Here is a 26,789-nt window from a genome sequence, read left to right as displayed (position 1 = left end):
ATCACCGTGAGACCAGATCTCATCAAAATCACTCGTTCTTGAGATCGATAATGGCACTTTCTCCGTTCCGAATCATTTAATACGTTTCTTTTATTATTTCCTGGTTCCTAGAACTTTCTAATAGCTTTCTTTCCAAATTGGAATGAGAGACGTGTGCGATTCTGCTGTAAATTTTTAACGGGAAAAGTTAGTGGCACCATAAAAAAATATATAAGGAACTCGTTTCAGTATTCATACTTTTATTCGGTATGTAAGTATTGTCACTAATGCTACGGTATACACATACATCGCAATATCATACATAAATCTATAATTTATTCGTATCACTCACTGTCATAACCAAATTCTAACAATAACTGGTTGTGCTGTTTTATGTCGGACAATTGGAAACGAAAACATAAACTTATAAAGCTCAAGTTTCTAAATTCACCTCTATTTTTCTACGTAGGTAAGAGTATCCAATAAGAGATTCATGTATGTCACTGCCTCTTATCAAGAAGCCCACATATCATCATCTATAAGACCTACTCGTATTGCATTTAATGTACTTTTGATCACATAAATTACTAATTCGACTGTAACAACAACAGACACGACACACGGACATGCAGAAAAAGATGTCTACATATATATAATTATTATACTTGACAGATTGTCGTCTTATATTTAATACTGAGTAGTGGATAAAAGGGTTGAGATTCCATTTTAAATTTAATACTAATATTTAGCAAAGATCTAAGATTCTGCAGGAAAATCCAATTATTTTTGTAGGTATAAGAATTCTGAGTAATGTTACAAGGTTTTCATTATTTGTGTGAGAGAGATTATCTATTGAGTGATAAGGAAATGCATAAATTGAGATTCCAGCCCTTCAATTCAACATCAGCTTATCAAGCCTTGTCATCTTCATCTCTACGTATTAACATTACATTTCTTGCGCATGCGATAGATAAATTTGCTTATCGCGTTCGGACGAACCAGAGCACGATGAAGACAAAGTAGATGGATAAGAAGATATCCGAAAAGCAGATGAACCGGAAGATGGTGATGAGAATGTAGAAGGAGAACTTGTCATTGAGAACGCGTATGGGAGAGAAAGGCGTGTCACTGATGAAGCCCGTGATGTTCAGAAATACGACGGTATATCTGGAATATATCAGAAATACGAATATATATATATATATATATATATATATATATATATATATATATATATATATATATATATATATAAATATCCGGAGCATTTTTTCAAAATAAAATCAAGCCCACAATAACTTTGCATTGTCTATTAACATTATTAATAATAGATATAGCAGAAATACGTACGTGACCACGGTGGTCATTCCGATGGTCGTCAACCAAATCCAGACTTTTCCAGGAAGAATGCTATGCTGTAAAGCAAAATAAATAAATATGTATATCCTTTCATAAAATCTGGCCTGTCCAGAGCAAAGTCCTTGTGCTGTCATGCATTATGTATGTATCTTATTTTCTTTAGCTCGACTCACCTTTTCAACCGAGTTCCAGAGGAGGAAAATACTTGAAAGAGTTCTCACAAATCCGCATGCCAGCGCGATACATGCCAGCGCAATGAGACAATTGTAGTTGGCATTCAGGGGGACCAATTTCTTCGGGCTGGTGACATAAATCCCTTGATATGGGTCACTCGATGTCTCCGACCCGGTCCAAACTTCGTAAAAGAGTTGTTGTCGAGGAGGTAGGTCGCCATTTGATGACGTCACGATCAACGTCCACACCCCCAGACAGCAGTACAAGAGTCCAAACAACTGCGTAAGAATCAAAGATTATAAATTTTTTACAATCTGATATCCTTGAAATGAATGAGGTCACTTACGATCGAAAAAATGGAGACAAGTTTCACTCCAGCGGAAGCTGGGAGATTGCAACACATGAGACAAGACATGCATTTTCCGCAGCATCCTTCATTCTCACCATCATATTTTTTGTCCATTTTCCTTCCTTGCTTATTTACCAGCCAATATATGGCATTACGTAAAGTGTTTTATTATTATTATTGTCTACCTTTTCAAGACACCTAGAACTAGCAGGAAGCTAATTAAGCTTTCGATTCGTTGTATGTATGTTTAACAGGCCGTCGAAAAGAAGCACGTTTCCAAAATAACGTTAATCTGGGAAATTCCTACAGAAAATACACCAAGAGGAATAGTTACGTGACGTTACGAAAAAGGGAGAAAGTTGGGGAAAGCAGATGATGATGATGATGTCCTCAAGGAGAGAAAGGAGAACGAGGAATGAGCTTTTCCTCATCTACACGTCCTTATTTCTCTCTATCCGTATATGTACCTACCTACCAACCAGCACCACCACCACCGCTGGTTTCGACTAACTTTCTCCTATGGACGCCCAACATACGAAGGATGACACAGTTCGTCCGACTTTTTATTTTGTCAGATCCACTTTCACATGCGCTTCGGGTCGAGAAAGAGGAGCTCTCCGTAACTCAATTCAACTACTGCATGTTGCATCAAATTGAGAATTCTGAGGACGGAACAGAGAACAACGGACAGAGAAAATAACAAGGACTACTCTTTTATAGATATTTGCTTAGGTCTCGTCTCATTCTCTGTGAATTCAGACCACCAAAAGCTGCGCTTTCTTCTCTCAAAATTTATCAACTTCTTTCTTTCCTTCGTGCCGTGAATCTGGACACGATCTCAGTTGAGAAACACTTGTCTTCTTCCTTATCGTGCACCATAGGTAGGATTTGGTGGAATTGGAATTTTGGAATTGGAATCACGGTCTGATCACGCAGCCAGCAAATGACAGGAGAGAAAGTTGGTCGTGATTATTTGCTCAAGGTGAAAGTTGATGAGATCGAGCCGCTATTCGACAAGTGTTTGGACAAAGAGAGCAAAATTTGTTTGTTTCCTAACAATATGCTGCCGCAGACATGAATTAATCTGCGCTTTTGGTTTTGGAAATGTTATAAGAAGATTATTATTCCATGAGAAAGTCTGCTGTTTGAACCACAAACTTTAATGCAATGTTTGTTATTCTATGTCATGGCAGAGTGGGTGAGAGAGAGAGAGATTGATACGGCTTGCATTGGGATCACAGGAGAATAAGTAAGTTGTTTGTCTTTCACAGCAATAAACTAAACCTGAAAATGTACACGAACGAACACTGATTTTCAAGGTCAATTTGTTACGACGACCGTTTAATCCTCGTCCGCTTTAGATTTCAATTTTGCCCTTGACCCCATCGCCTTGAAACCTTGGGGTTTTTCCAGGTCAGTTATCTCTTCCGAGTCTCCAATGTTAATTTCTAAATGTTTGATTATAAAAATGCATATACTGTTTGAACATAGTAAAATTCTGAAATTTAGCTATTACGGGATTGAGATTTGGTGTGCTGGCGACGCTTGACGTGTAGTGCATGCATATGGAAGGCTAGTCGCCTTTTGCGTTCTTCTTCATCCACGTCCTACGTATGCCCAGAAAGATCGCACAATGGGATTCATTAGGTTTTGAAAAAGGGTAAATTGTGAGCTTTTGTTAACCTCTTCATTGTAAATTGTGGTCAAATCCATAGCGCTGCAAATGATTATAAAGCTGAGCAAAATCATGACTCCACAAATTGCCTAAAGCACGAAAAAGAGAAAGTCCAATCAAACCCTTTGTTGATCTCATTTTAAGTACCTAATTTATGTAAATTAATCATCGTGGTATGTCCATACCGCAGAAGCAATTTTCATGTCGTATGCTTGACACACGTAGTTATTGGAGAATACATTTCTCAATTTTTCCGCACTTTCGTCAGGATTTTTAAACCCTAATTAAATACGTATTAAAATAAATTTTAAAAACATGTTATGAAGTCAGTATACAAATCACCTTGAAGTTTCAGATATTTGCTCGTCACCGTCGTGTTTTTGTACTCGTCATCAACACAAGTCGGTAAGAGGATGCATTCTAGGAGTTTGCTGCTCAAACTGTGGTACAGACTTCGATATTCGTGGGAAGAGATTGCGATAAAAATTGCAGCAAATCCACTCGCAAAAACGGAAATTCCTTGCACCGACGCAGTCTAATTGTTCATTTAACTAATTATTTATACATATCTAGATACTCGATTCAAACATATCATGATGCACCATTTTACCCATTTCGTCCTGTAAGAATTATTCCTTGAGATGCACGCCAAAACGAGATGGACCAAGAGGAGGACAATGGAGAACGAAATTAAGGCAATGGCTGCCGTTTCTTCACCAGATCCGCGGCTAATGTTTTCCATGAAGAATCTCTTCTCGACGGAATTGTCAGTTCCGTTGAATTGGTCTGGTAGTTGAGCCTTGTAATAGTTATACATCTCCTCGTTCACGTTTTGGATCAGCCAAGGACAAATGCGGCCTTTGCCATTTTTATTTAAGGTTTTTTTCCAGCCTCGGTCAATCATGAAGGCGTATGACTCCAAGCCGAGACTAATGGCGAGCATGATCTGAAGGTGCAAATAAATAGTGTATGAGGTTTTGTAATCTGATTCCGTATTTAAATATGCATGAACGTGAACGCGTTATTACGATTTGGAAAAACTGGAGAAACGCTGGTTTTTCTGCGTACGCCATTATTAATTTACAATTCACGTGCTCTTAAGACCAGTAATAGTGTCTGAAATAAGTAATTTAGTAGGGTTTGGGTCATAAATAATCATGCTGTGGCGATTGGTTGGGTAAATTGGATACTTCAACAAATCGTAGCTTTTAATATTTTATCACCATATTAATATTTCAAAAAATTTCAGACATTCTTTTACCATATTTTCCTCGGCAACTTAAAAATCTCTTTAATTTTAGTTGGACATTAATTTAAACAATCCGATTCAATACAAGTGTGCTTTCATTACATATGAATATATGCCTTATTAATTAGCAGCCACTCCCCCATCCACCAGAAAAAATTCTCCCGTAGTCATTCCAGCCAGGTCACTGAGCAGGAATAAAATAGCGTTCGTACAATGAGTCGTTTCAGCAAATGAATTCAAAGGAATTCTGGCCAGGGCTTGCGTAGTTATGTCGTCCCATAAATCATGTCCCATGTCCGTCATTACGATGGTGGGGTTGACCGAATTAACCCTGATTTTGTGGGGAGCAAGTTCAATCGCACTGCATTTTGTGATCATGTCCACAGCTGCTTTCGAAGTGCAGTAGGATAACAATCCAGGTGCTTGTTTAAGAGCTGACTAATAATAAATAGCACAATAAAGTGGTTAAATTATTATTAAAATTGGACTAATATTTTACACATAATTCAGAATGTCTTATTACCACGGAAGAAACGTTCACAATCGATCCCTGTTTTCCTGAGCTCACCATTTTCTTGGCTACATTTTTTGTCACGTTTACCACAGCTTTGACATTCACGTCGAATATTCTGAAAAATATTGCAAAAAGTGTTACGCTACATTATCCTTTTATTCTTATCTTTGCAAAAAGTTTACTCCAGTATTTTTTCTTACTCGTCAAAAGCGTCGGATTTTATCTCAAAAAAGTTTTCCCTGTACGCCACCCCCGCATTGTTCACTAAATGGTCCAACGGCTCAATGTTTGCAATGACTTTCTCCGTCTCGTCCCAATCCCGAAGATTGCATTGGATTGGCTTGATAAGAGAGGGGAATTGTTCGACGAGAGTTTTCAAATTGTCGGCATCTTTCGACAAGGCGTACACCGTGGCGCCTTGTTTAGCCAAAGTTATGACGACATCTCGACCGATTCCTGTACACAAAGTAGATAAGTTATATATACGAACAATGTTTCAGCAAATATTATTTTTTTGTGTGCAAATTATGTGTCAACCTCTGCCAGCCCCAGTGACCAATATTTTTTTGTCTTTAAAAGAATAATTCATTGTTTTATTAACACCGACTAAATAAACAATTTAATTTGTTGACAGATTGTATATTTGTTTTACGATGAAAAATTAGGCCTTCAAGTCGAGCTAGCAACACGAGTATGGCATCATCTACATATACTTAATCGTTAAATATGATGATGACCCTGAAAATCATGTACTCTTATAAGCAGCATCATTCACTAACAAATCTGTTATGCAGTAAGCTTCATGTCGTATCTGATGAATATGTACATATAATGATCATCTTCTACATAAGAGAGGCGAGGGCATATTAAAATCCAGTTTTCCTCACATTATTTCGGCAACCACTTTATTCTGGGTTCTGGAATGATAGGGGAAAACTGCATGAGATTTAGACGATTACATTGCATATGCATAATTCATCGACAGACATCGTTGTCAAGGGGTGATTTCTTCTTGAATGTGTCTGTAAACACAAGTAATTGTTCAGTTTTGCATTTATGAAACTTTTTGAATTTCCTTCGCCAAAGCGGAAATTGCATATTTTTTGCCAATTTGTCTTGCCCCCGCTTTATAAATGTAAAAGTCATCACTATTACGAATTACATAAAGCATGCACCTCTTCTATCTGTAATGCAGTCTTCCCTATTTCCCACCCTCGTCATACTTTCACTCCTAGTCGCGATCACTTTTCTAAGACCCATCCACGCACAGGACGAAATAGATCAAGAGGACGATGCCGCAGATAGTTTTGCGGATGACATTGACATCGAAGAATCCCCCAGATACAAGAGATTGTCGAACGTGGGGATTAATTTAAAACCATTGGAATTCATAAAGAAGGACGACGATGAGATTGAAAACGCACGTATCAAGAAGGTTGCTCCACAAGACGATGGGGACTCATTCCGTTCTGATCCTGGAATGGCAGGCTTAAATCAAGACGACGATGACGATTTGGGCTTATCAGGCAAAAACAGCAAACCTCAAAAAGATCACAAGGACAAGATTCACAAGGCAAACGATCTATCCACTGTACCACAAGGTCTTGGCGAATCATGCAATTCCCATAACGCCGAACGGATCACAAACTATCTCGAAAATGTTGACCAGAGTGATGACCAGGCAGCTTTGGACGGTGTGATGGATCTAGTGTCCGGTCCGCCGGATAAAAGCTTTTGTGATTATAGGCAATTCCTCACGTGCAGAAATGGTAGTTTGGTTAACAAGATCTCACAGCCTGTAAAGTTGTGCTTAAATTTATTCTTTAATTTTGCTTAGAAATTTGCGAGTATTGGACTTCAGGTGTGATCGAAAAAATACCAGTTGGTTCCAAAACAACATATATTATAGAATCTGGTCAAAATTGCGGAGGCATATCATATCCCAAGTATTTCGATACTCGTGTAAGAATTCATGGCGTAAAATCAATATCTAGAAATGCACACGGCACTTAATCCTTTCTTCTGTCTCATTTAGGTTCAACTGCAATGTATAAACGAAGATGGGACATATTGTTCAAAATCAACTCCAAAAATCTGTCCATGCAGTAAAACTGACCCAAATTGTGCCCAGACCAATGAAGTAGCTCGTCCAAAGTCAAAACCTCATAAAAAGAAACATGAAGGTTTAGCTCGTCATAAAAACTTTCACCCTGTACAAACATCACTATCCAAATTACATAAACTCTAATTTTTCTATAGAGTCGATGCAAGCTGATTACAGGGGTTATGGACCCTCGTCGTATGGTCAAAGATGCACGCAATTTTACGCATGTTCCTCCGTCGATCACATGACCTGTCAGCCCGACCATTTTTCCATGCGAGTGGCCCAGATTCAACAGGACTCCTTTGCGGACCAGGACCATCTTGCCTTCCACGATTACGACGCTTCCGCCCAGATTCAAGAGGACGAAGACTACGAAGCTCAAATGAGAGGCCTGTACCAACAAGCCCCCAAGAAACACTTCCGCTGTCGGTGTGACACCGGATGGGCCCCGTACATACAATCGAATGGCTTCATATCGTGCAAAGTTGCGGCAGGTTGAGTCGTAAAATTGTATCCCAAGGTTAAAACCGTTGCTGAAAATTTGTGTCTTTCAGGGCACCAATGTGAAAACAGTACGTACTGTGCATCTCATCACTGCATCGGACACAAGTGCAATCTCCCCAATAAATTCCTATTTTTCATCAATATCAACGATCATTTACTGGTGACGAAACCAAATGGGGGTGGAACAGGGCTCTCAGCAAATGTCGATTCGGGTGCAGTACACGATAAACCTTTGAAGCTTTTGATGTCGTTATTCATACCGATTGTAGAATTACAGATGTTTTGGTACATTTTTTGGGACCAAGAATAGTCATTTAATAATATTGCAAACAATTGCCATGATAAGAATAACATTTTTTATAGTATCCAGCGAATAATAAAACTGACATCAGGGGTATGAGAATTTGCAAAAGTGTTTGGAACGGCCCGGAAGCTAAAAGTAGTAGTACTTGAATACTCGAGCTGCAATTTGCATCTGGAGTATTCAACGCTCGAAGAATTCAGTTATAACAAGTTGTTTTTAAGCAAAAATGGAGTTCAAGATAGTTATTATGCACCTCGATAAAAAATTGATAATGTGCAATGCGATGAGATGTGCACACTTTCTAATGAGGAGGTTGTTTTATTTGTTCTCTCAAAACTAGCTGAATTACTGACTGAGTAGTTACATAAATAGCTTAATAAATAATAAATAACTTTTTCGTAGTCGCCTCTTATTTACGAGTAGTTCGGCAGCACTCTGGTTCCACCAAATTCGACGGCCAACTGATCTGCGTTAATGTCCTTCAACAGGGCTTCCGCCCCTTCCTCCTTCTTTCCGTAAATGAACTGGGTGTCCCGAGTGTTCTGGGACATGAGGGGTCTGAGAATCTGCAAAAGCGTTTGGAACGGCCCGGGAGCTAAAAGTAGTAGTTTTGATGGAATAAGTACTTAGCTTTAGAAATTAGATTGAAATTTTAAATACATTGAGGATAACAGGACAACTTACTGTTCACCAGGACAGTCTTGTGTTGATTTCCTGGATAATGAGTTTCATACGTTGTTACGACTCGAGTAGCCAAAGGAATGCCTGTAAACGTGATTTAATTGAAAATATTTATTAATATATGAATTTAAAAAATGACGTATGAAATGTGAATCTCTTTTACGCACACGTGCCACACCCCTGTTGTGCGAGGTTGAACCCATCCATGTCGAAAATATGGAAATACTAATTGGAATATTAGGAATACTAATTAGCACTATTGCGTGAGTGCATAACCTTATATATGTACATAAGATAACACTTGCTTTAAAGAGGAGTGCTTCCGTACTTGTCAGTAACTGATTTCGATGCCTTTGTGGACATGTGGTAGTCTCCCATGAGTGTACTGAAGAATTTTGACTCCATGGTCACATTTACGCCCGCCTCACCCACTCAAAGGTGCCCAAAAACGGTGAAAGTAGCGCTTTCACTTATTCCAATCCACGCCAAAAATCCAATTTTACTCGGATTTTCAAATTTCTTTCACTATTATACTCCCAGATAGTTACTTTCTTAAATCCAACATCAAGCTCAACTTTCTTGATGATTATTTCGCAGGCATAAATTGCGTTGTTTATTACTACAACAATGCTCATTGCGAATTTTAAATTTTAAAATAGTAAAAATTTCAGAAAGTTGAGTTTGATGTTGGATTTAAGAAAGCAACTATCTGGGAGTATAATAGTGAAAGAAATTTGAAAATCCGAGTAAAATTGGATTTTTGGCGTGCATTTGAATGAGTGAAAGCACTACTTTCACCGTTTTTGGGCACCTTTGAGTGGATGAGGCGGGCGCAAATGTGATCATGGAGTCAAAACACTTCAGGGTTTCAGTACACTCATGTGTGACTATTTACCACATGTCCAATGGCATCGAAATCGGTTACTGACAAGTACGGAAGCATTCCTCCTAAGTAAGGTACGTAAAGTGCTATAAGTACATTTGTTTAAGTACACTTATTTTACGTAAGTAGTTACTTACAAGTGTATACTTGTTTTTACTACCTTACTTGAAAGTGTTATCCTTATAAATAACCTTATACAAGGTTACCTTACCTGTGTCACATTCTTTCCTTCGACTAATCTCATCGTCCTCACTTTTTCGTTAATTTCTTCGTAAATGGAGTCAATATAACGACCCAACCTTTTAGCCTGTCCAGTCACAGAAGCCTTGCGAAGGTCCCACTCTCCAACGTCAATAATCAGAATTGGGCGTCCCTCCTTGTCGACGCCGTCGATCCAGTATTTGTACTCTTTGCGAAAGTCGGACCAATCTTCCTTTAAGACGTTGTCCATTTGGTTTTCCTTTCGCCATGCGACGTTCTAACGAGTAATAGTGATAGTGCGATTTCCACGTTAAGTTATTGGAGAAATTGTATTGAAATTTCAATTTTAATACCTGCATAATCATGTTCTCAGCATCTTTAAGTCGAAAATCCTTCGCCCTCAACCATCTAATGAGATAAATGTCTTCGTACATGTATTCCTGGGGAAGTCGTCCCTTAACTGATTCTTTGAACTGTGAATAATCAAAAAGTTACATAACTTTCCGAATTTCTTAAGAAATTGCATTTATTTAATTAACTGGTTACCTGGTCCAAGACCGCTTTCTGTTTGCGAGTAAGGGTCACATCTTCTTGAACCGAAACTGCTTGACACACCCCCAGAACTCCAAAAGCCACCAAAATGGCCAAAGTCACAAAACTGTTCATGATTTTGAGTTTCTTCAATTTGTATTCAATGTTCAAAAGTCGACTGATTTGGTACAACACGTATCCACGCGTTTTATATATGGAGTCAACCTATCTATCTGCACATACACCTTTTATAGTTTATTTATTTATGCAACTTCCTTCTGTTATCCATGCAACTTAAGTAATACATAAATCCTCAATGAAAACGACTCCTGATTTTTCCCCAATCCCTGCGAATATCACTGCCAGGACTGGCCACCAACACAAAACAACTTAAACTTCAGCAACTTCTTAGGTAAATATTATGGATTTAACGTATCCGGTTGTCCATGGGATTTGGGATTTCTTCCTTCCTGTCCAGTTTATGCATTTACTACGCAAAAATATGAAATTAAGGTACCAAACTGTTTATCACCTCCAATAGACTTTCCGTTTTCTAAATACAGCAACTTGAGTTACTCGATCCTTTATATATGACCAAAAAAGTTGCAACGCAAGTTATACGAACTAGCCACACAACATACATAAAATCAAGTCTGGTAGCATTTACTGCGTCAGCGTGTGATATTACTTGATTCTTATAAGCAGAATTCTATGAGGAATTATATGAAGAATTATATGAAGAATTATATGAATTATAGGAAGAATTATATAAAGAATTATAATTTTATTCAAACAATCCTGTCCAAGTAATTCTTGCTTAACGTTGTCAATTATAAATGCAAGCGTCACCCAACCCAACCCATTTCTAGTCAGCTTGTCTAAATAAAATAATACTTAATTAAGGTTCCCTCACTCATGTACGCTTAATTGAGCACTCATGTAAATATTTTAATGCATGCATACTACATATTTATTTAAGGAATCACGATAAATGTTGTGATGTGATATTCGTCAAGGGTGTGGTGCTAGAAGTGCTATTTTGAAGTTCCGGTCGTTCCACGTTACATTTGAACTCCTTCCACAATCTGACTTCTCTTGGCTCAAATCCTTGCTCTCTATTCCCACCGTAGGATTTTGCAAGTTGGTTTGGCATCATTTCTTCCAAAAGGACGCTTTGCCATTCCGCCTTGTTGTTACCGTAGATGAAGAGAGCGTCTCTGGTCAGTGGGGAGAGGAGGGGACGAATCAGAGAGAGCAGAGCTTGGAATATGGGTGGGGCTGTAGGTGATGGAAAAAAAAGTTAAATTAATTGGAAATACAGATCAAGGAAAAAACCAAAGCTCAATCTATTACTGACTGTTGACTAGGATCATCTTGTGTACATTTCCAGTGTAATGAGCCTCGTAAGAGTTGAACATGGCAAAGTACACGGGTAAACCTGAAGTGAACGATGTAGATAGTTAAATAATTACTAGTTACATCAAATTTTGATCAAGTGATTCCCCCCACTTACACGAAGGACATCCCTGTTCGATTAAGTTATAATTCCCCATTTGGAAGATAAGCGTGTATTGGGTCACGTTTTCCCCTCGGTCCTGGGCGTGGCGAACGATTGTGTTAATTTCCTCGATAAGTTTGTCGAAATAGCGAATAATTCGGTCCCGTTTTCCAGCCAGGATTTGACCGCGGACATCCCACGAACCAACATCGACGGATGCAACTAAAGATAATTTTGCATGGTTGACAAAGTTGAAAATGCCAAAATTCGCATAATCATGTATGTACCTGGGCGTCCCTCCTTATCACAGCCTTCCAAATAGTATGGAAATCTGTTCTCATAGTCCGTCCAATCTTCTGTGAGAATCGTGTCCATCGACTCATCTTGTCTCCAACGTAGATTCTAAGATTTTTTTTAATGTAAAATTATACACGTCAAGAAAATGCAAAAATCCGCTACTTTATACCTGAGCTAGTAGTTGGGCAGCTTCCATCAGATTGAAATTTCTTGCTGAAAGTACAGTTGAAATTATCATAAATGTTTGAATCAATGCATTTTAAGTATTTATAACCAAGTCTGTGATCAAATGTCAAATGTATGCATATTTGATTTATTAAATTACCTCGAAGCCATCGAATCAGATAAATGTCACGTTTCATATATTCATGGGTTAGCGCAGGATTGACAATTTCTTTGAACTATTTGCATTCGAAAAAAAATAATCTCTAATATTTATCTCTACACAAATTATTGTTCCAGTTTAGTTACCTTATCCAAAAGTAGTTTTTGAGTGTACGTCAGTGTGAGATCTTCCTCCAAACTCACTTCATACGTCTTTCCAATCAATAAAATTAGGACGAGAAACCCATAAAAATATTGCTGTTTGAAACAACCCATTTTATTACAAACAAGGCGAAAATCTCAGGATTATTAATAGAAGAAACCAACAATGTAAAATTCGACTTGGACTGGATTGCATCTAGCAAGTTGAATCCTGACAAGAACTCAATTTACTAAACACTGAATTAGAAATCGATCACCTCTCACCCTAAAAAAACTGTTGCATGCGGCATTATGCTATATCTGCATTTAAGTCTAAAGGATATCTCGATATATTAGTCCTCCCTGCAGTTAAAAGTACTTCAACTGACTTCCACCATGTAAACATGGTCTTAAAGTTGGGAGTCATTGTGCAATTTTTCTTTGCAATGTGGTCAACAAGTGAGCGTGATGAGAAATTGTGAAGTTACTGGCTCATCGTTTTCTCTCATGCAAAGTGTGCGATAAATTACGCTAATATTATTATGCGTTAAGGTGTGTATATATTTATGTGTAAGTGAGTGAGGTGTCTGCCTGCTGCCTTGGCTAATCTATCTCGTCGAATCATGATGCAATTAGTCCAGAAGTAAGTCAATGTCGGCTGATTGCATAATTGATAACTAACAATAAGGTGATTGAACAATAGATTCATTTCATATATCTGTCATCTACATACAGATAAAGTTAGTTCCGTCTTGGCTAAAAAAAACTTTGTTAATGTTTTAATTGAATGTGAAATCATTGAAAGTCTGATTGTAATGTAATGTTGACAATGAAAATGCACATTTTCTTAAAGTTATCAGGTGTTGCATGCATGAGATAATTTCATATTATCGTCTGGAAGTAAGGTTGGGAATTTGATTTTGTAAACAAAGAAGGACCATGTAGAAAGCTGTGATAGAAATGATGACATCATAATTCTTTGTTTATTTTGGTGGTAATAAAAGATGAATGGAATTATCAATATTTTTGGGCCTGGCAATTCTCTCACGTGTGGACAGAAGCCAGTTAGCGAGTTATTAACGATTTTTAATTATCTATACTTGTAACATAGGCGTTATCGATAGTCACATTTCTCGTCAATCGTATGTAGTTTCATTATGCAACATTAAATATGAAACTGCAAAAATGCAGATAAATGTAAAATAAAATGATGAATAAATGAAAAAAAAATGCTGCCGACTCTAAGCTTTTATTCGATCAAATAATTAACACTATTTATTCAGACTCAATACGCATGCACACCTTAATTTTTAATACGATGGGAAACAAGTGTCAACAAAGTATCTCATATGCATCGCCAAAGCCGTAATACCGACAGCGGTAAAGTGTACAGAACAATTTTCGCGATTTCCTTGCTTCAAAAATGCATCTGACCGTTTCTGTCGAGATGTCACCTTGTTTCGTAATCTTTCCAATTTGTGTTCTTGAAAATGACGATTCATCATTTCATGAAACTTTTGCTGATTACGGTGATACAGTTTGACCAGCATAGCGACTGAATTGGGTGGTTGGGCTCGAGTGTCCCTGAAGCAGCCCGATTTCTGGGGGCTTTGCCATTTCAAGATTTGCATGAGCCAATCCCGCTGGAAGAAATTTGGATAGCCGGTCATGCCACAAATGGCGACTTGTTCGATGAATAGGTCGGCGTAATTTGGGGGAAATCCAATTTGTGAGATTGCATTCGCTTCCAGCCACACTTTTCCACACAGTTTTTCCTGATATCGTCTCAACCCGTCCGAACTTAAGGCTCGGAAGCATTGTTTCTGAAAATGGCGACATTTGCATATAATTTTTCTGTGATTTATCAAACTTGAGTAAAATTGCGGTGTAACAAATAAATGTGTCAACCTTTTTAGCAAACAGGGTGTAAATGACTTGATGCGTCAGAGAATAGAGGGACTGTTCCTGAACGAAGAATAATTTTCGACAAGTTTCCGAAGTTTCTTGAGACTGACAATTGAAAACTTGGAAAATACAAGCGTCCGATTGCGCCTCTTCGATAGTTTCTTTGCTCTGAGCTAAAATTTTCGTGGCGTTGAAACCTTCGGGTGGCTCGTAGGATTGCATGATGGAGGTTGACTCCCATTTTCCTGAAAATTCCGGATAAGTCAACTAATTAATGTGTAAGAGTAAATAACTAAATGCGAGAGGTATGCACCATCAACCGGCCAATCCCATAAACCATCCGTTGTCACCCAAGGCAAAGTATCTGCAGAAAATCATTGTTAATATCTGAGTACATACAAATTTTTCAATAATATTCATGAATGAGAATTACGCTTCTTTTCCGTGCTAGAAATCGAAGGACTGTTCGATATCGCTTCTGCAATCCGATTACTAAGCGATCCAGATTTTGCTACCAAGTACTTGAGATAATTTTGGACCAGCTCGGGCAGTTTTGGGTGTCGTTGAAGAACCGCTTTCAATTGCGCTGCAGATTAACAATTACTCTAATTGTACTAAATATTCAGCACACTTTCAAATTAATAAGTAGATTATCTGTAAAAACCTTGCAAACTTCTTGTCCCCACGGCCGCATCCAGGACCAACTTGTCGATATTATTCTCAAAAAAGTTTAACGCCCTCTCGACCGAATCTCCCATGATTTTGAAGTCCGTCGAGTCGTACATACAATTCGGAGAGACGTCCATTGACATGTGACCAACACCATTGTTATTGCTGAGCGTCTCAGCCCCACCCTTGCCGACGGGTGATCTCGATCCACCCCCACTGGTTATCAGTTGACTAGCTGCAAGGGTAACGAGGAGTACGATGACTACAAGCAGGGAAGTTTTTGGCACAAGTACTTTGTGGGATTTCATTTTGGAAATGAATGCTTCCAGCGGAACTTTGAAGGTAAATGAGATCTATGAAAATTGTCCAATGTAAATAGTATAACCGTGACTTTGTGCGGATGACGCAGAAATGAGCGCGTCTCAATTATTTGGTTAGTCGTGTCTGGTTCTTTTGTGATATATTTTTTTCAGATTGTGTGGCTTCTTCTGTTATGTTATAAACTCGTCAAACCATTAATGTAATGTATTACTAGCTAAATTTAAATGAATTGTAAGACTTTTGTAGTGCTAATTTGTATGAGAATTCGCTTTGACGACGACCCGTTAAGACTAACCCGGTTTCACATCGTTGCACTCATACTGTTGCAAATTCAGCGTTAACCACTTATTTTATACGGATTCTCTCAGAATCCAATCCAATCCACGCCGGCTTGGTCCGATGTCAGAGGAAAATTCGCAGCCACAAATTATATTACACGAAAAGGGATTAAACACTTATTATCCGGGTTAGCTGCGAGATTGCTAATAAAAAAAACGCTTGGTCAAAATACTCCGACTAACTAAACAACGGTCCAATTCTTTCTATAATTCTCAGATTTAGTGCACGAATAAGTTTCTAATTTATAAAAGGTGTTTTGTTAAATAACACAACGACAGATTGTAGTTTTATAATGACACAATTCTTCTGCAGAAGATTACCAACCTTGCAATTTCCTGTGTTCTTGCTTGGATTTGGTTTTAAAATAACACTTCTTCTACGATGTGGTCGACTTACTTAAATCAACTTGATGAAATGGAACTACCAAATAGTTGGAAATTTCCACTTTTATTATTCGATACAGATAAAGCGATAAAGCAGCAAATAAAATTGCAGGCAGTACTTATCTACGTTGTTATAAAATGCCTCATGACAAGGAATTGACTCAGCTCAAACATTTTCATCAAAGTCAAATGATATTACAATTTGAATTGGAACAAAGCATGTGAATAAGATGAATGCATAGCAGAAGTATTATAAGATTGAGGTGGGTGGGAGAGAGTTTTGGTCATCAATTTGCAACCAGAAGCAATGCAGTGTAACAATTGTGAGACAGAAATGAGACGAGATGAGATCGAGTGAGGCATTTTGAGACGACTCGACTCACTGCATAGTCAGATCGTCACAAATTAGAAATCTGCCGTCGTTTTGCCTCGTTTATGATGATGATAACGTCCACAGCACAACATTATTTCCGTGTACTTTTTAACTTTGGAGTCTAGTGGAATTCGCTTTATTAAAGTTTCACTTTCTCACGAAGTCATGATGGCATATTTTTATTTATTACGTACAAGGCTTGCACTTTGTATGTAATGCATTATGCACTACCTTGCAATTCTGTTACAGGACTTGCATCTGTTAAAGTGCATTTCCTTTTGTCATAATAATGCACAATTATAATCTTGTTTGTTACATAATGAGCTGGTCAATCGGACAGTGTTGCTTCTAAATAGATAAATAGCTTCAGAAATAGTGAGATTTTTGAAGTTACAGAATTTTTCAGTTTCAGTTTTACAGAATTTTGTACATGCCGAATAATGAAACATATATTCTTTTATATAAACACATAACCTGCACAGTTTACACCAGGAATCAGGATCCCCCACTTGGTCACGAAGCAATAACGTGTTATTAAATACAACTAATTCTAATTTCCTTCATCCAGTAAAGTCCTCTCTTCCTCCAGTGGAGCATGCTTATTTTTAATATTGCAATAAATAAACCGTCGCAAACGCGCATACGGAAGTAGCTTCAGACGTACTTCACCCCAAACGGTCCCACCACAACTCGGGAACACTTAATTTCACTCTATTTCACCTATAGATTAATTTTTTGTAAAAATCTCATTTTGCCCCGACCACACCCCCTGGCGACGAGGGGGTGTGGAACAACTCGGGAACACTTAATTTCACTCTATTTCATCTATAGATTAATTTTTTATAAAAATCTCATTTTGCCCCAACCACACCCCTGGCGCCTAGGGGGTGTGGCACAACTCCGAAACACATAATTTTACTCTATTTCACCTATAGATTAAATTGCACTAAAAATCTCATTTTGCCCCAACCACACCCGCTGGCGCCGAAGGGGTGCGGCAAAATCGGGGAAACACTCAATTTCACTTAATTTCACTTAATTTTACCCATAGAATAAATTGCACTAAAAATCTCATTTTGCCCCAACCACACCCCCTGGGGCCGAGGGGGTGTGGCACAATCGGGGAAGCACTTAATTTCACTTAATTTCACTTAATTTCATTTAATTTCACTCAATTTCACCTAATTTTACCCATAGATTAAATTGCACTAAAAATCTCATTTTGCCCCAACCACACCCCCTGGCGCCGAGGGGGTGTGGCACAACTCCGGAACACATAATTTTACTCTATTTCACCTATAGATTAAATTGCACTAAAAATCTCATTTTGCCCCGACCACACCCCCTGTTGCCAAAGGGGGTGTGGTCCGGTTGCCCCCAAAAGTTGATAGGATCCTCCCCCTGGGGTCCTATGTATGATGGCGAAAACCGATTTCGATTATCTCGATCCGTTCTCCTGATATCCTGCTGACAGACAGACGGACAGACAGACAGACAGACAGACAGACAGACAAAGTCTTCACATAAAGTAGCTGAAGCTACTTAATAAATGCTGGGTGTGGGTTTAAGTAAATCCGCAGCAATTCATCGCACCACGGGGGAATCACAATTACTTTGACTGTCTCCATTATGAATGTCCTCCAGTTTCATTTCGTTTCATTATTATTTCATTACAACAAAGTCCTCTCCACTGAGAAACGTGGGTTGATTGTTGAGCGAAATCTGTTATATATTTTACTCCTATGTTTTTCTGTGGGTATTATTTCGCAAAACTAGCTATTAAAAGATCCGCCTATGTACATACTCCGAGTGACTAATGGCTCTATTATGGGAATCAATTTGCAAAAACCCACACATCAATTACAGCTTGCTCCCTACTATCGTCGGATTTGTCGTACGTATACATACATTTTTTGCTGGTTTGCTAAAAATAAACTCAAATGACAGATATAATGAAGTAGTGGAAACGATCGGATGAAAATTTTGCAGAATTGAGATGTCTAAAGCTGTTAAAACGTAATTGATTCGTTCGAGTTATTGTACTAATGGACGGACACATCAATCGCCACAAGTAGCTTCATGTTCTACCAAACTTGGAATGATTGCATCCTTACGACAAAAATAGTGAGGAAAGAAGAATAGAAATACAAATATGAAGCATTCGTTTCGTTTGTATGGATGTAGTTTTATTGAATAGTTGATTGATTGATGAAATTGGTACGACTACATATTACGTATAAGTTACTACTCTCTACATACCACATATAATTGATGAGTGGGTTGACAAATAATCGATCTATACGTATATATATCTCAAAATACTTTAGTTACATAGTTAAAAACTTTCTGAACACGATGCACCATAATTAATTTGCTTTTGACTGATTAATACACAATATAATTTTATACCAGTGTATACGTATTTCATTCACAGCCTGTTACATTTTGAAACTATTCGTGCAGAATTACAATAAGTAAGAAACTATTTAGGGATGGATGGTTTAAAAATTACGAAGGATTAATTGTTATTCAAAAAATATACGAATCACTGATATTCAGCTGAATTAAAAGGTATATGTTAGTTAGTCACAAAAAGAATGACTAGCAAGCGTACAGAGTAATTAAAGGAAGGATTATTTGCGAAAGTATGTATATGTACATGTGTAATTAACATCACATAAAATAAATAAATGAACAAAATATAGGATCTTTCTTATCGGGATGTTTTTAAAATGATTACGAAGATGAGGTTGTTGTCACATTGGTGGTAGACGTCATACCACGCATAATTTCGTATTTGAACAAATTGGAAGATGCGATTCCTCCCTGGGTAAGAATTTCAGTACAAAAATTGTTGAATACTGGTCTTTGTCGAATTTCAAGTTCGACGACGAGCGGTGTGCCCGACGTGTCATCATCACTTTCGTTATAGTCATCTCCATCATGATCCCCAAAGAAGTCGTGGTGATCATCATCATTAAATCCTCCAAACGCAGGGCCAGGACGAGCACCACCCTCATTGTCGTCGTCGTCGTCATCATCATCGTTTTCATCATCACTACTTAACTCTGTATCTTCGTTACTGTCGTTATCTTCTTCGTCTGTATTTTCATCGTCAGTAGTGATTTCTTCCGTATCGGATAATAATAAATTTACGGGAACTTTAACTTCCTTCTTCTTTAACAACTTTCTTCGCTTCCTGCGAACAACTGCAACATTTGTTGAAGAAGCGTGTTCTCTTTCATCCGGCGAGTAATCTGATTCCCCATTATTCTCATCGCTAATTGGGGTTGATGCTGCGAGAGGTTGCGTGGACAGTCTTGAGTTGGGAGTTTCTCTCATAACGAAATCCCTTGTTCTTCTCACTCTTTCCTGGGCGCGAAGTTGCCGTTCGCGATGTACTAGATTGGCAGCGACAAGTGAAGGATGCACTTCATTATTTCGCTGTCCATGGAGGTTATGACCTCGATCTCCTCGGTCCCGTGGTGGTCTGTGAACGTTACGTGGAGGTTCCCAAAATATGTTGATTTCCAACTGAAGTCTGATGTCCAAGGCCAGGAAGCAAACAGTTATTAGTACGGGGAGCTGAATTTTGTTGGCCCATGCCAAATTGAATAGGGCCAAGAGAGATTCTCTATTAAAGGAGTGAGAATTAGTTAATTTAATTAGTTGATTTATTAATTTAAATTCTTTATTCGATAACCTCAAATTATTGACTTACTTTAGCGCACTGCTGGCAGAAGAGGGTAAAATTGACCCAATCCTCATTGCAGGGAAGGGAATCCTGATGGGAAAGCATATTATTTGTGACACTTGACTAGCAAATGGGACAGGAATTGGAAGAGATAGCACAGGCATCTTGCTCTTGAATATACTTCAACTTGAAGGCTGGTTTATCTGCGAAATCGTAATATTTAATATATGTATGACATGATCAGCTCAAGGAATGCGACTTCTCATCTCAGAACTCCATGATGAATTGATGAATACTACATGGTATATTGGTGACATATTCAACAAGGTTATATGTTAACCAGTTTGGATGCTGGGAAAATGACCTTGAAGAAGCGTCACCTCATTTGTTTCTGTCTCTTTTACCACATACACAATATTAAAACAGGTTTCCCAGTTGTAAATAAATATTTGTCCAGTTAAACATTAACTTACCAGTGTAAAACAAGAGTCTAACCAGGTTGCAAGCAGGGCGGAGAGGACGATTCACAAGTTTTTTCCAAGCAAATATACAAATTACTCGAATATGGACATTAGCTTTTCTGGGAAACGAATTCTTGTCACTGGAGGAGGACGGGGTGGGTTCCTAAATGATATATAATTCTATTTAGTGTATCTCATTTTAAATGTTAATTAAATCCAAATCATTTTATAAAATTATGAATTGTTTGTAATTGTAAATTTATGATCTCACTAATGTGTACTCCAAAATTTCTGCTGAATTTGATTAATTACAATGCAATAAATAATCACAAGTCTTACCAGAACTTTAAACTTTCACAATTAAGAGTTAATGATGACAATTCACAATTTGTAATTCTAAAATCTTGATCTTGTGACGACGACTGAAAGTGAAATTTCCGTATGTTAGGAATCGGGCGGGAGATCTGTCTCACCCTCGCAAAATGCCCCCAGGTACTTTTTAAAAATTTTTGTATAAAAATCAAGTCAAAATCATACAAAAATTACCCCAATTTCCAGGTAACTGTGTTCGCCCTGAGTCAAGGGAAAACACATCTCGACTCTCTGAAGGCTCTAGCCCCCTCCGTGAACATTGTCCCTGTTGACCTTGCTGACCACGAGGCGACGAGAAAGGCAGTAGCCGCAATCCTCCCCATCCATGCACTTGTCAACAATGCAGGAGTGGCACACCTGGCATCCTTTCTCGACATGGAAATGGACGCCTTTGACAAGTAGGTCAAGGTAAATGTGGACGTGATATGATTATGATTGCAATATGCCTTCTTTCTTATAGAGTATTTGAGGTAAATGTAAAGGCCGTTTTCAACGTGAGCCAGGTCGTCGCAAAATGCATGGTGGAGCAGAAGATTGCTGGATCAATTGTTAACGTTTCTTCTCAGGTGGGTCAAATAACGTATTTAGTGAACTTCTGATTAATTGGGTGCGTTGTTTGTTTAATTCAATGATAGGCCTCACAAGCGGCTCTGCAAGACCACGCCGCTTATTGCGCCAGCAAAGGTGCTGTTGATATGTTAAGCAAGGTCATGGCCTTGGAACTGGGGCCGCATAACATTCGCGTCAACTGTGTCAACCCCACCGTTGTTTTGACGGAAATGGGTCGGTTGGGATGGTCAGACCCGGTGAAGGCGGGACCCATGCTGGCTAAAATTCCGCTGGGTCGATTTGCAGGTTGGATATTTAATGATTTTTAATTAATTTATATCTGACGATAAGTCACACGTATGTAAATCTCTTGCAGAGGTGTCTGAAGTCGTCAATGCAGTTCTGTTCTTGTTAAGTGACAAAGCCTCCATGATAAATGGGATAACTTTGCCCATCGATGGAGGCTTCTTGGCCACATAATTCTGCATCTCTTCCCAGTTCAAAATTTCAAGAAAAAATTCAACAATTCAAATAAAATCATCAAAATTTTAAATAAAATTAATTTACATATTTTTCATATTTCATTTTCCAATGAGCATCTCCTCACACACTCATCTTCATCTCCGAATTTGCATGGAATGTCAAATTCCTTTGTTCGTTTCTTTCGTTATGTGGGTGCATCCAATCATTATAATTTCCCGAGTTAGATATCATGAAATAATTATAATTAACTAATTGCAATTAGTTAATTATTTTCTAACTATAATTCATAATTTTTAACAAACGTGGATGCTCCCAAGATCGAAATGGGGTGAGCGGGATTTGCTCAGCAACCGTCAACTTCTCATTATTGCTCAGGTTTAAAACGGACAAATCTTTCCCTCTATCCTTCCTGCTAAATTTAATAACGATAAATCATAATTATTCGTAACTCCGGCACAAAATTAGATCACCAATTAAATAATTTTGACCTATTATCTTTCAAGATGGAAAAACAGTGCAAACAAATCCACGACTTAGTGGATGACAATTGGAAAAAGTTGGACGAGATCTGGCGAAAAATAGGACATGATACGGGGTCAATACAAAAGAGAAAAACGGCTGTCTATAAGCATACACAGGTTAGGAAATTAATCATAATCACTTTTAATAATTAATATTAATCATATGATTGTATTTTAGCAACTATTTGGAGAGATGTTGGAGGAGGAGGGCGAAAAGCTGAGTGAATGTCAAAAGAAGTTGGAAAATCTATATGAGGAAATCCTACAACTTCTGAAAGATTTGACGATGGATCCATCCATTGGTGTGGAGGCCAAGGCGAAATCGCACAATAAAACTTTGCTGGAACAGGAGAAAGTTTATGAGAACATAGCTGAAGATTTAAGGAAAAAGAAGGCAATCCGTATGGAAAAATATAATAAAGTGAATGATCAAGTTGTCCTTATTTGCGAGGAAATGGACGAGGATATTTTCAAAATCAGTTTTGAAGGGATTCCGTCCGATGCTCAGGTGAGGAAAGATCTTGAAAATAATTAATAATATCGTTTAAAAGAAACCTTTAAAATTGAGTGAATTTCTGATTTAATCTTATAATTTATATTCACAGGTTCATCAACTTGAACACAAATTGACTCACTTCCATAAAGAAAAGCTTCGACGACAAATCTTATTTAAAAAGTTGAAGGCCATCATCAACACTTTGTTCCAATGTTTGGAGCGAATCCCCAAAAATGAATTTGAACGTGTTATCTCATCCGAAGAGGTCAAGAACACAGATATAAAAATCCTGAGTTTGACAACACTTCATAGAATGGAGGAACTGGAGGCTACAATGCATCAGGAGTTAACCACTGATCGGAATGAGGCGGACCGTCTTTGGCAAAAAATTCGAGAGTTGTGGTCTCGTCTTAAAGTGGGAGAAGAGCTCCAATTTGCATTTGAGAAGGTGCACAGTGGGATCCAGTGTCAAATTGGGGATAAGAAGGAAATGGTCTTTAAACCTGTAATTCTTCAAGGGGTAAGCGAAATTCACTAATCAATTATGCTTATGGTTAATTAATTAATAATTAATTAGCAATAATGTTGATGGATCATACTTGTTTGTATAGCTTCGAAGTGAACTCAAACACTTGGAAGAAGAAAAGAAGAGGAACATTGCTCTCTTTGTTGGACAAGTACGGGAAGAACTGACGGCACTGTGGAAAACCAAATGCTTCATGGAAGATACGCAATTCAGATTTTTTAGTCCAACCTTTGCAAGTTTGACTGATTTCACCGAAACTGACTTTGCATCAGAGATGTACACAGAAGAACTTCTCGATGTGCATGAACGCGAAGTTGAGTATTGGCGAGTGTTTGTGGAAAGAAATAAGAAAATGATTGATGGGGTAAGCAGTAATTTATTTTAAACTTCGTATAAAATTGGTTTAATATCATCAAAAAAAATTTTTTAATCTTCATTGCTCTCTAGTAAAAACTTGCCACTAATTTTTAATTGTTATCAGGTCATTAAAAGAGAACAAATGTTCTCCCAATATCGTGAACTCGACCAGAAATCCGATGATCCAGCCAGACTGTCCAACAGGGGCGGAGCTTTACTTCGAGAGGAAAAAGAGAGAAAAATGTTGGAGAAAGCCATCCCAAAGCTGGAGAACGAATTGAAGCAATTGAGTTCAAAATTCAGCCAAGACAGAGATTGCGGCCATGGTATGACATCATTTCTTGTGTACGGGCAAGATATCGCAGATTTGATAGAAGCAGATTGGAAATCATTCCATGAAGAAAAGGAGAAGAGGAAAGAAATGAGAGTGAGTATTTTCTTGTTATGTATACGTTTACTTAATTGCATTTGTGTGATTTGTCAGTTATGATTCAATCGTTTCATTATGTTTATTCATAGAAGAAGGAGACTGGGGTCAACAAGACAATGATGGCGGCCCAAACTGGATTTAGAGCTCCGAAACGTCCTGGTACTCCCAGTGGCATGTCGACGCCTAAAAGGGCAAAGGTTCCGCCGTCAACTCCAACATCTGGGAGGACGTTTGCGACCCCAATATCTTCCTCAAGCTCGCGGAATGGTCCAGCAAAATTGATTGTCCCCAATGTAAGTTCTCCGAAGTAATCTTACTAAAGTGAAATTATTATCATTTCGTATTTTTCCAATAATGTCACCATTTGCTACGACGTTATTTTGCTAATTGAATTCAACAGAGGCCAGTAATTACGGCCAAACCGCCTTCAGGAGCAAAGGGTTTCTCGAATAAATATTATGCTTCATCAATGAACCAAACTTCACTACATCAACGTCCCGCTGGTACGAACAACTCCATTTACTCGGCTGCTCGTAGATTGGTTCGAAAAAGTTTAGGACGGAATAAGAAGGGCTCGTCCAAGTTAGGATCGTCCTTAATGTCCGCGTCCAATTCATCATGTGCCAGCAGCGTTTTTATTTTAGCGAAAAAGAAAGAAATGTCGTCAGAGTCCGAAGCACAAGTATTAGAGGACTCTTGGGGCCCAGTAGCTAATAATGAGAAAAATCCCATGAACTCATTTGGATACATCAATAACAATAATCCAGGAGCGAATAAGTTGGCAGTATCTTTTGCCGCACAGGATCAAAATGTTGGTCAATCTACAAATATTTTTATGGAGTTGGGTTTTCTGCATATATTTTGGAATGGAACAAGGTTTTGTATATAACACATGGTGAATGCGGCGGCTAGAGGATGTGCATGAAATTATGTACATATAAATAACCTACATACGTAAATATATGCACGGGTGCATGTTTGGAATTATAAATTATTGGAATTTTGAATGTGAATGCGGGGAACATCTACGAAAGATATTCTAATTTGGCTCTGTAATTGATTTGACAAATATTTTAGACGGACGGTAACTTTGCCCGGCCTGAGACAAGGTCACGCCCCCCTCCTTCTTCATCTGCAAAGAAAATTATTGGGAGCAAGATTCCTAGCTGCAACACCAAAAAAGCTACTAAAGAACAGGTCAATCCAATCCCTCCCATCACTGGCCATGTCGTGTCCCCGTCAACTTCTTACACCGACTTTGCAGTAATTTACTGATGAACTTGATTGTTAAGAACTATTCATTCTAACAAAAAAAAGTTGTCTATAAAGTAATAATTTTTGTCAAAAATATTCCAGAATCCTCTACTCTGTCAATCAACTCTAAATTCTTCAGCTTTTTCTACCGTCTCAAAAACACGAAAACCTCTCATCGACATGCCGGGTGAACACGTTGATCCCTCTCCAATCTCGTCAGTTCCCACCAAACCGGAGAGATTTATCAATAAGGTCGTCCCCTCGAGTAGAGCCGTGGCAGACCCAGAAGAGGAATGGAATTAAAATCAAGAAATGCACACAAAATCAGTACAGGTGTGACGCATTATAAACTACGTGAAGCATTGTATATATTCCTATCTCTGCTCATAAGCTTTGCAACATATATATATATATAATTCCCTTTGTCCTTTCATGTTTAGTAATTTTTTTACATTCGTTCGTATATTAAATACCGTGCTTAAAACTAAAGTAAACTTTTATAATAACGTCTTAAACTATTAATCAGTAATTTTTTACCAATATGAATAATTGTGAATGATTTTATATAGATACAAAAATTACATAGGAAAAATAATATAAACTTTGAGACTACATTTTTAGCCCGAGTCAGGGTTGATTACTTAATAAAATTTATGCTATTTTGAACAATATACAGATATGTATGTGTGTGTACTCACAATATGCAAATGAGGCACTTTTATGACACACTTTTATTGCAAGAAGCAAAGACTTGATTGCACCGCAAGGGTCAACTTTGGCATGATTACTTGACTATGAGTATCTAGTTAACGCTAGGATCCATTCCGGCCGAGATTGAAATGGTCATGCAAAATCGTACAAAATATAACCCATCCCTTATTTCACACTG

General features: G+C 38.0%; 9 protein-coding genes across 13 annotated transcripts; 3 read left to right on the top strand and 6 right to left on the bottom strand.

Moving 5' to 3' along the window:
* Positions 1-222: 222 nt before the first annotated feature.
* LOC110849052 lies at positions 223-4,704 on the bottom strand. Its single transcript, XM_022096427.2, has 10 exons — positions 4,565-4,704; positions 4,147-4,482; positions 3,879-4,071; positions 3,722-3,816; positions 3,545-3,625; positions 3,378-3,468; positions 1,859-3,309; positions 1,512-1,790; positions 1,330-1,394; positions 223-1,146 (listed from the first exon to the last, which is right to left on the bottom strand). Exons 1-7 carry the CDS (start codon positions 4,607-4,609, stop codon positions 3,203-3,205), a joined length of 948 nt encoding a protein of 315 aa, XP_021952119.1. The 5' UTR covers positions 4,610-4,704; the 3' UTR covers positions 223-1,146; positions 1,330-1,394; positions 1,512-1,790; positions 1,859-3,202.
* Positions 4,705-4,723: 19 nt separating this feature from the next.
* Positions 4,724-6,003, bottom strand: LOC110848599 (D-erythrulose reductase). Its single transcript, XM_022095844.2, has 4 exons — positions 5,837-6,003; positions 5,500-5,755; positions 5,309-5,414; positions 4,724-5,223 (listed from the first exon to the last, which is right to left on the bottom strand). Exons 1-4 carry the CDS (start codon positions 5,886-5,888, stop codon positions 4,906-4,908), a joined length of 732 nt encoding a protein of 243 aa, XP_021951536.1. The 5' UTR covers positions 5,889-6,003; the 3' UTR covers positions 4,724-4,905.
* A 450-nt stretch (positions 6,004-6,453) lies between these two features.
* LOC118435317 lies at positions 6,454-8,319 on the top strand. Its single transcript, XM_035851219.1, has 5 exons — positions 6,454-7,068; positions 7,137-7,261; positions 7,335-7,482; positions 7,559-7,897; positions 7,958-8,319. The coding sequence occupies exons 1-5, from the start codon at positions 6,489-6,491 to the stop codon at positions 8,215-8,217; spliced, it is 1,452 nt and encodes a 483-aa protein (XP_035707112.1). The 5' UTR covers positions 6,454-6,488; the 3' UTR covers positions 8,218-8,319.
* Positions 8,320-8,502: 183 nt separating this feature from the next.
* LOC110848446 (SEC14-like protein 2) lies at positions 8,503-11,063 on the bottom strand. The gene is made up of 6 exons (XM_022095670.2): positions 10,523-11,063; positions 10,330-10,449; positions 9,987-10,253; positions 9,060-9,117; positions 8,896-8,976; positions 8,503-8,806 (listed from the first exon to the last, which is right to left on the bottom strand). The coding sequence occupies exons 1-6, from the start codon at positions 10,640-10,642 to the stop codon at positions 8,625-8,627; spliced, it is 828 nt and encodes a 275-aa protein (XP_021951362.1). The 5' UTR covers positions 10,643-11,063; the 3' UTR covers positions 8,503-8,624.
* Positions 11,064-11,271: 208 nt separating this feature from the next.
* LOC110849222 (SEC14-like protein 2) lies at positions 11,272-13,370 on the bottom strand. Its single transcript, XM_022096605.2, has 7 exons — positions 12,774-13,370; positions 12,628-12,703; positions 12,472-12,515; positions 12,293-12,407; positions 12,021-12,227; positions 11,865-11,945; positions 11,272-11,785 (listed from the first exon to the last, which is right to left on the bottom strand). Exons 1-7 carry the CDS (start codon positions 12,900-12,902, stop codon positions 11,490-11,492), a joined length of 948 nt encoding a protein of 315 aa, XP_021952297.1. The 5' UTR covers positions 12,903-13,370; the 3' UTR covers positions 11,272-11,489.
* Positions 13,371-13,995: 625 nt separating this feature from the next.
* On the bottom strand, positions 13,996-16,539 carry LOC110848725 (UPF0764 protein C16orf89 homolog). Of its 2 annotated transcripts, XM_035851240.1 has the most exons (6): positions 16,326-16,539; positions 15,337-15,694; positions 15,106-15,258; positions 14,986-15,036; positions 14,676-14,917; positions 13,996-14,590 (listed from the first exon to the last, which is right to left on the bottom strand). In XM_035851240.1, the coding sequence occupies exons 2-6, from the start codon at positions 15,647-15,649 to the stop codon at positions 14,078-14,080; spliced, it is 1,272 nt and encodes a 423-aa protein (XP_035707133.1). In that variant the 5' UTR covers positions 15,650-15,694; positions 16,326-16,539; the 3' UTR covers positions 13,996-14,077. The 2 variants fall into 2 exon arrangements, with proteins under 2 accessions (XP_035707133.1, XP_021951698.1); XM_022096006.2 differs by having other exon boundaries at positions 15,337-16,539.
* A 2,382-nt stretch (positions 16,540-18,921) lies between these two features.
* On the bottom strand, positions 18,922-21,066 carry LOC110848547 (ribonuclease E). The gene is made up of 3 exons (XM_022095794.2): positions 20,925-21,066; positions 20,479-20,654; positions 18,922-20,391 (listed from the first exon to the last, which is right to left on the bottom strand). The coding sequence occupies exons 2-3, from the start codon at positions 20,613-20,615 to the stop codon at positions 19,494-19,496; spliced, it is 1,035 nt and encodes a 344-aa protein (XP_021951486.1). The 5' UTR covers positions 20,616-20,654; positions 20,925-21,066; the 3' UTR covers positions 18,922-19,493.
* On the top strand, positions 20,932-22,408 carry LOC110848548 (L-xylulose reductase). Its single transcript, XM_022095795.2, has 6 exons — positions 20,932-21,067; positions 21,361-21,404; positions 21,471-21,682; positions 21,745-21,850; positions 21,920-22,139; positions 22,210-22,408. The coding sequence occupies exons 1-6, from the start codon at positions 21,016-21,018 to the stop codon at positions 22,311-22,313; spliced, it is 738 nt and encodes a 245-aa protein (XP_021951487.1). The 5' UTR covers positions 20,932-21,015; the 3' UTR covers positions 22,314-22,408.
* A 267-nt stretch (positions 22,409-22,675) lies between these two features.
* LOC110848939 (protein regulator of cytokinesis 1) lies at positions 22,676-26,575 on the top strand. 4 transcript variants are annotated; one of them, XM_022096303.2, is made up of 9 exons: positions 22,676-22,954; positions 23,016-23,345; positions 23,443-23,853; positions 23,945-24,223; positions 24,341-24,643; positions 24,736-24,939; positions 25,047-25,457; positions 25,724-25,932; positions 26,003-26,144. In XM_022096303.2, exons 1-8 carry the CDS (start codon positions 22,820-22,822, stop codon positions 25,919-25,921), a joined length of 2,271 nt encoding a protein of 756 aa, XP_021951995.1. In that variant the 5' UTR covers positions 22,676-22,819; the 3' UTR covers positions 25,922-25,932; positions 26,003-26,144. The 4 variants fall into 4 exon arrangements, with proteins under 4 accessions (XP_021951995.1, XP_035706718.1, XP_021951993.1 ...); XM_035850825.1 differs by having other exon boundaries at positions 22,677-22,954; positions 24,739-24,939; positions 25,724-25,909; positions 26,003-26,575; XM_022096301.2 differs by having other exon boundaries at positions 22,677-22,954; positions 25,724-25,909; positions 26,003-26,575.
* Positions 26,576-26,789: the final 214 nt, after the last annotated feature.

This window comes from Folsomia candida, unplaced genomic scaffold (assembly GCF_002217175.1).
Source record: "Folsomia candida strain VU population unplaced genomic scaffold, ASM221717v1 Fcan01_Sc004, whole genome shotgun sequence".
NCBI lineage: Eukaryota > Metazoa > Arthropoda > Collembola > Entomobryomorpha > Isotomidae > Folsomia > Folsomia candida.
The sequence above is the reverse complement of the archived record's forward strand: the minus strand, read 5'-3'. Positions and strand labels throughout refer to the sequence as shown.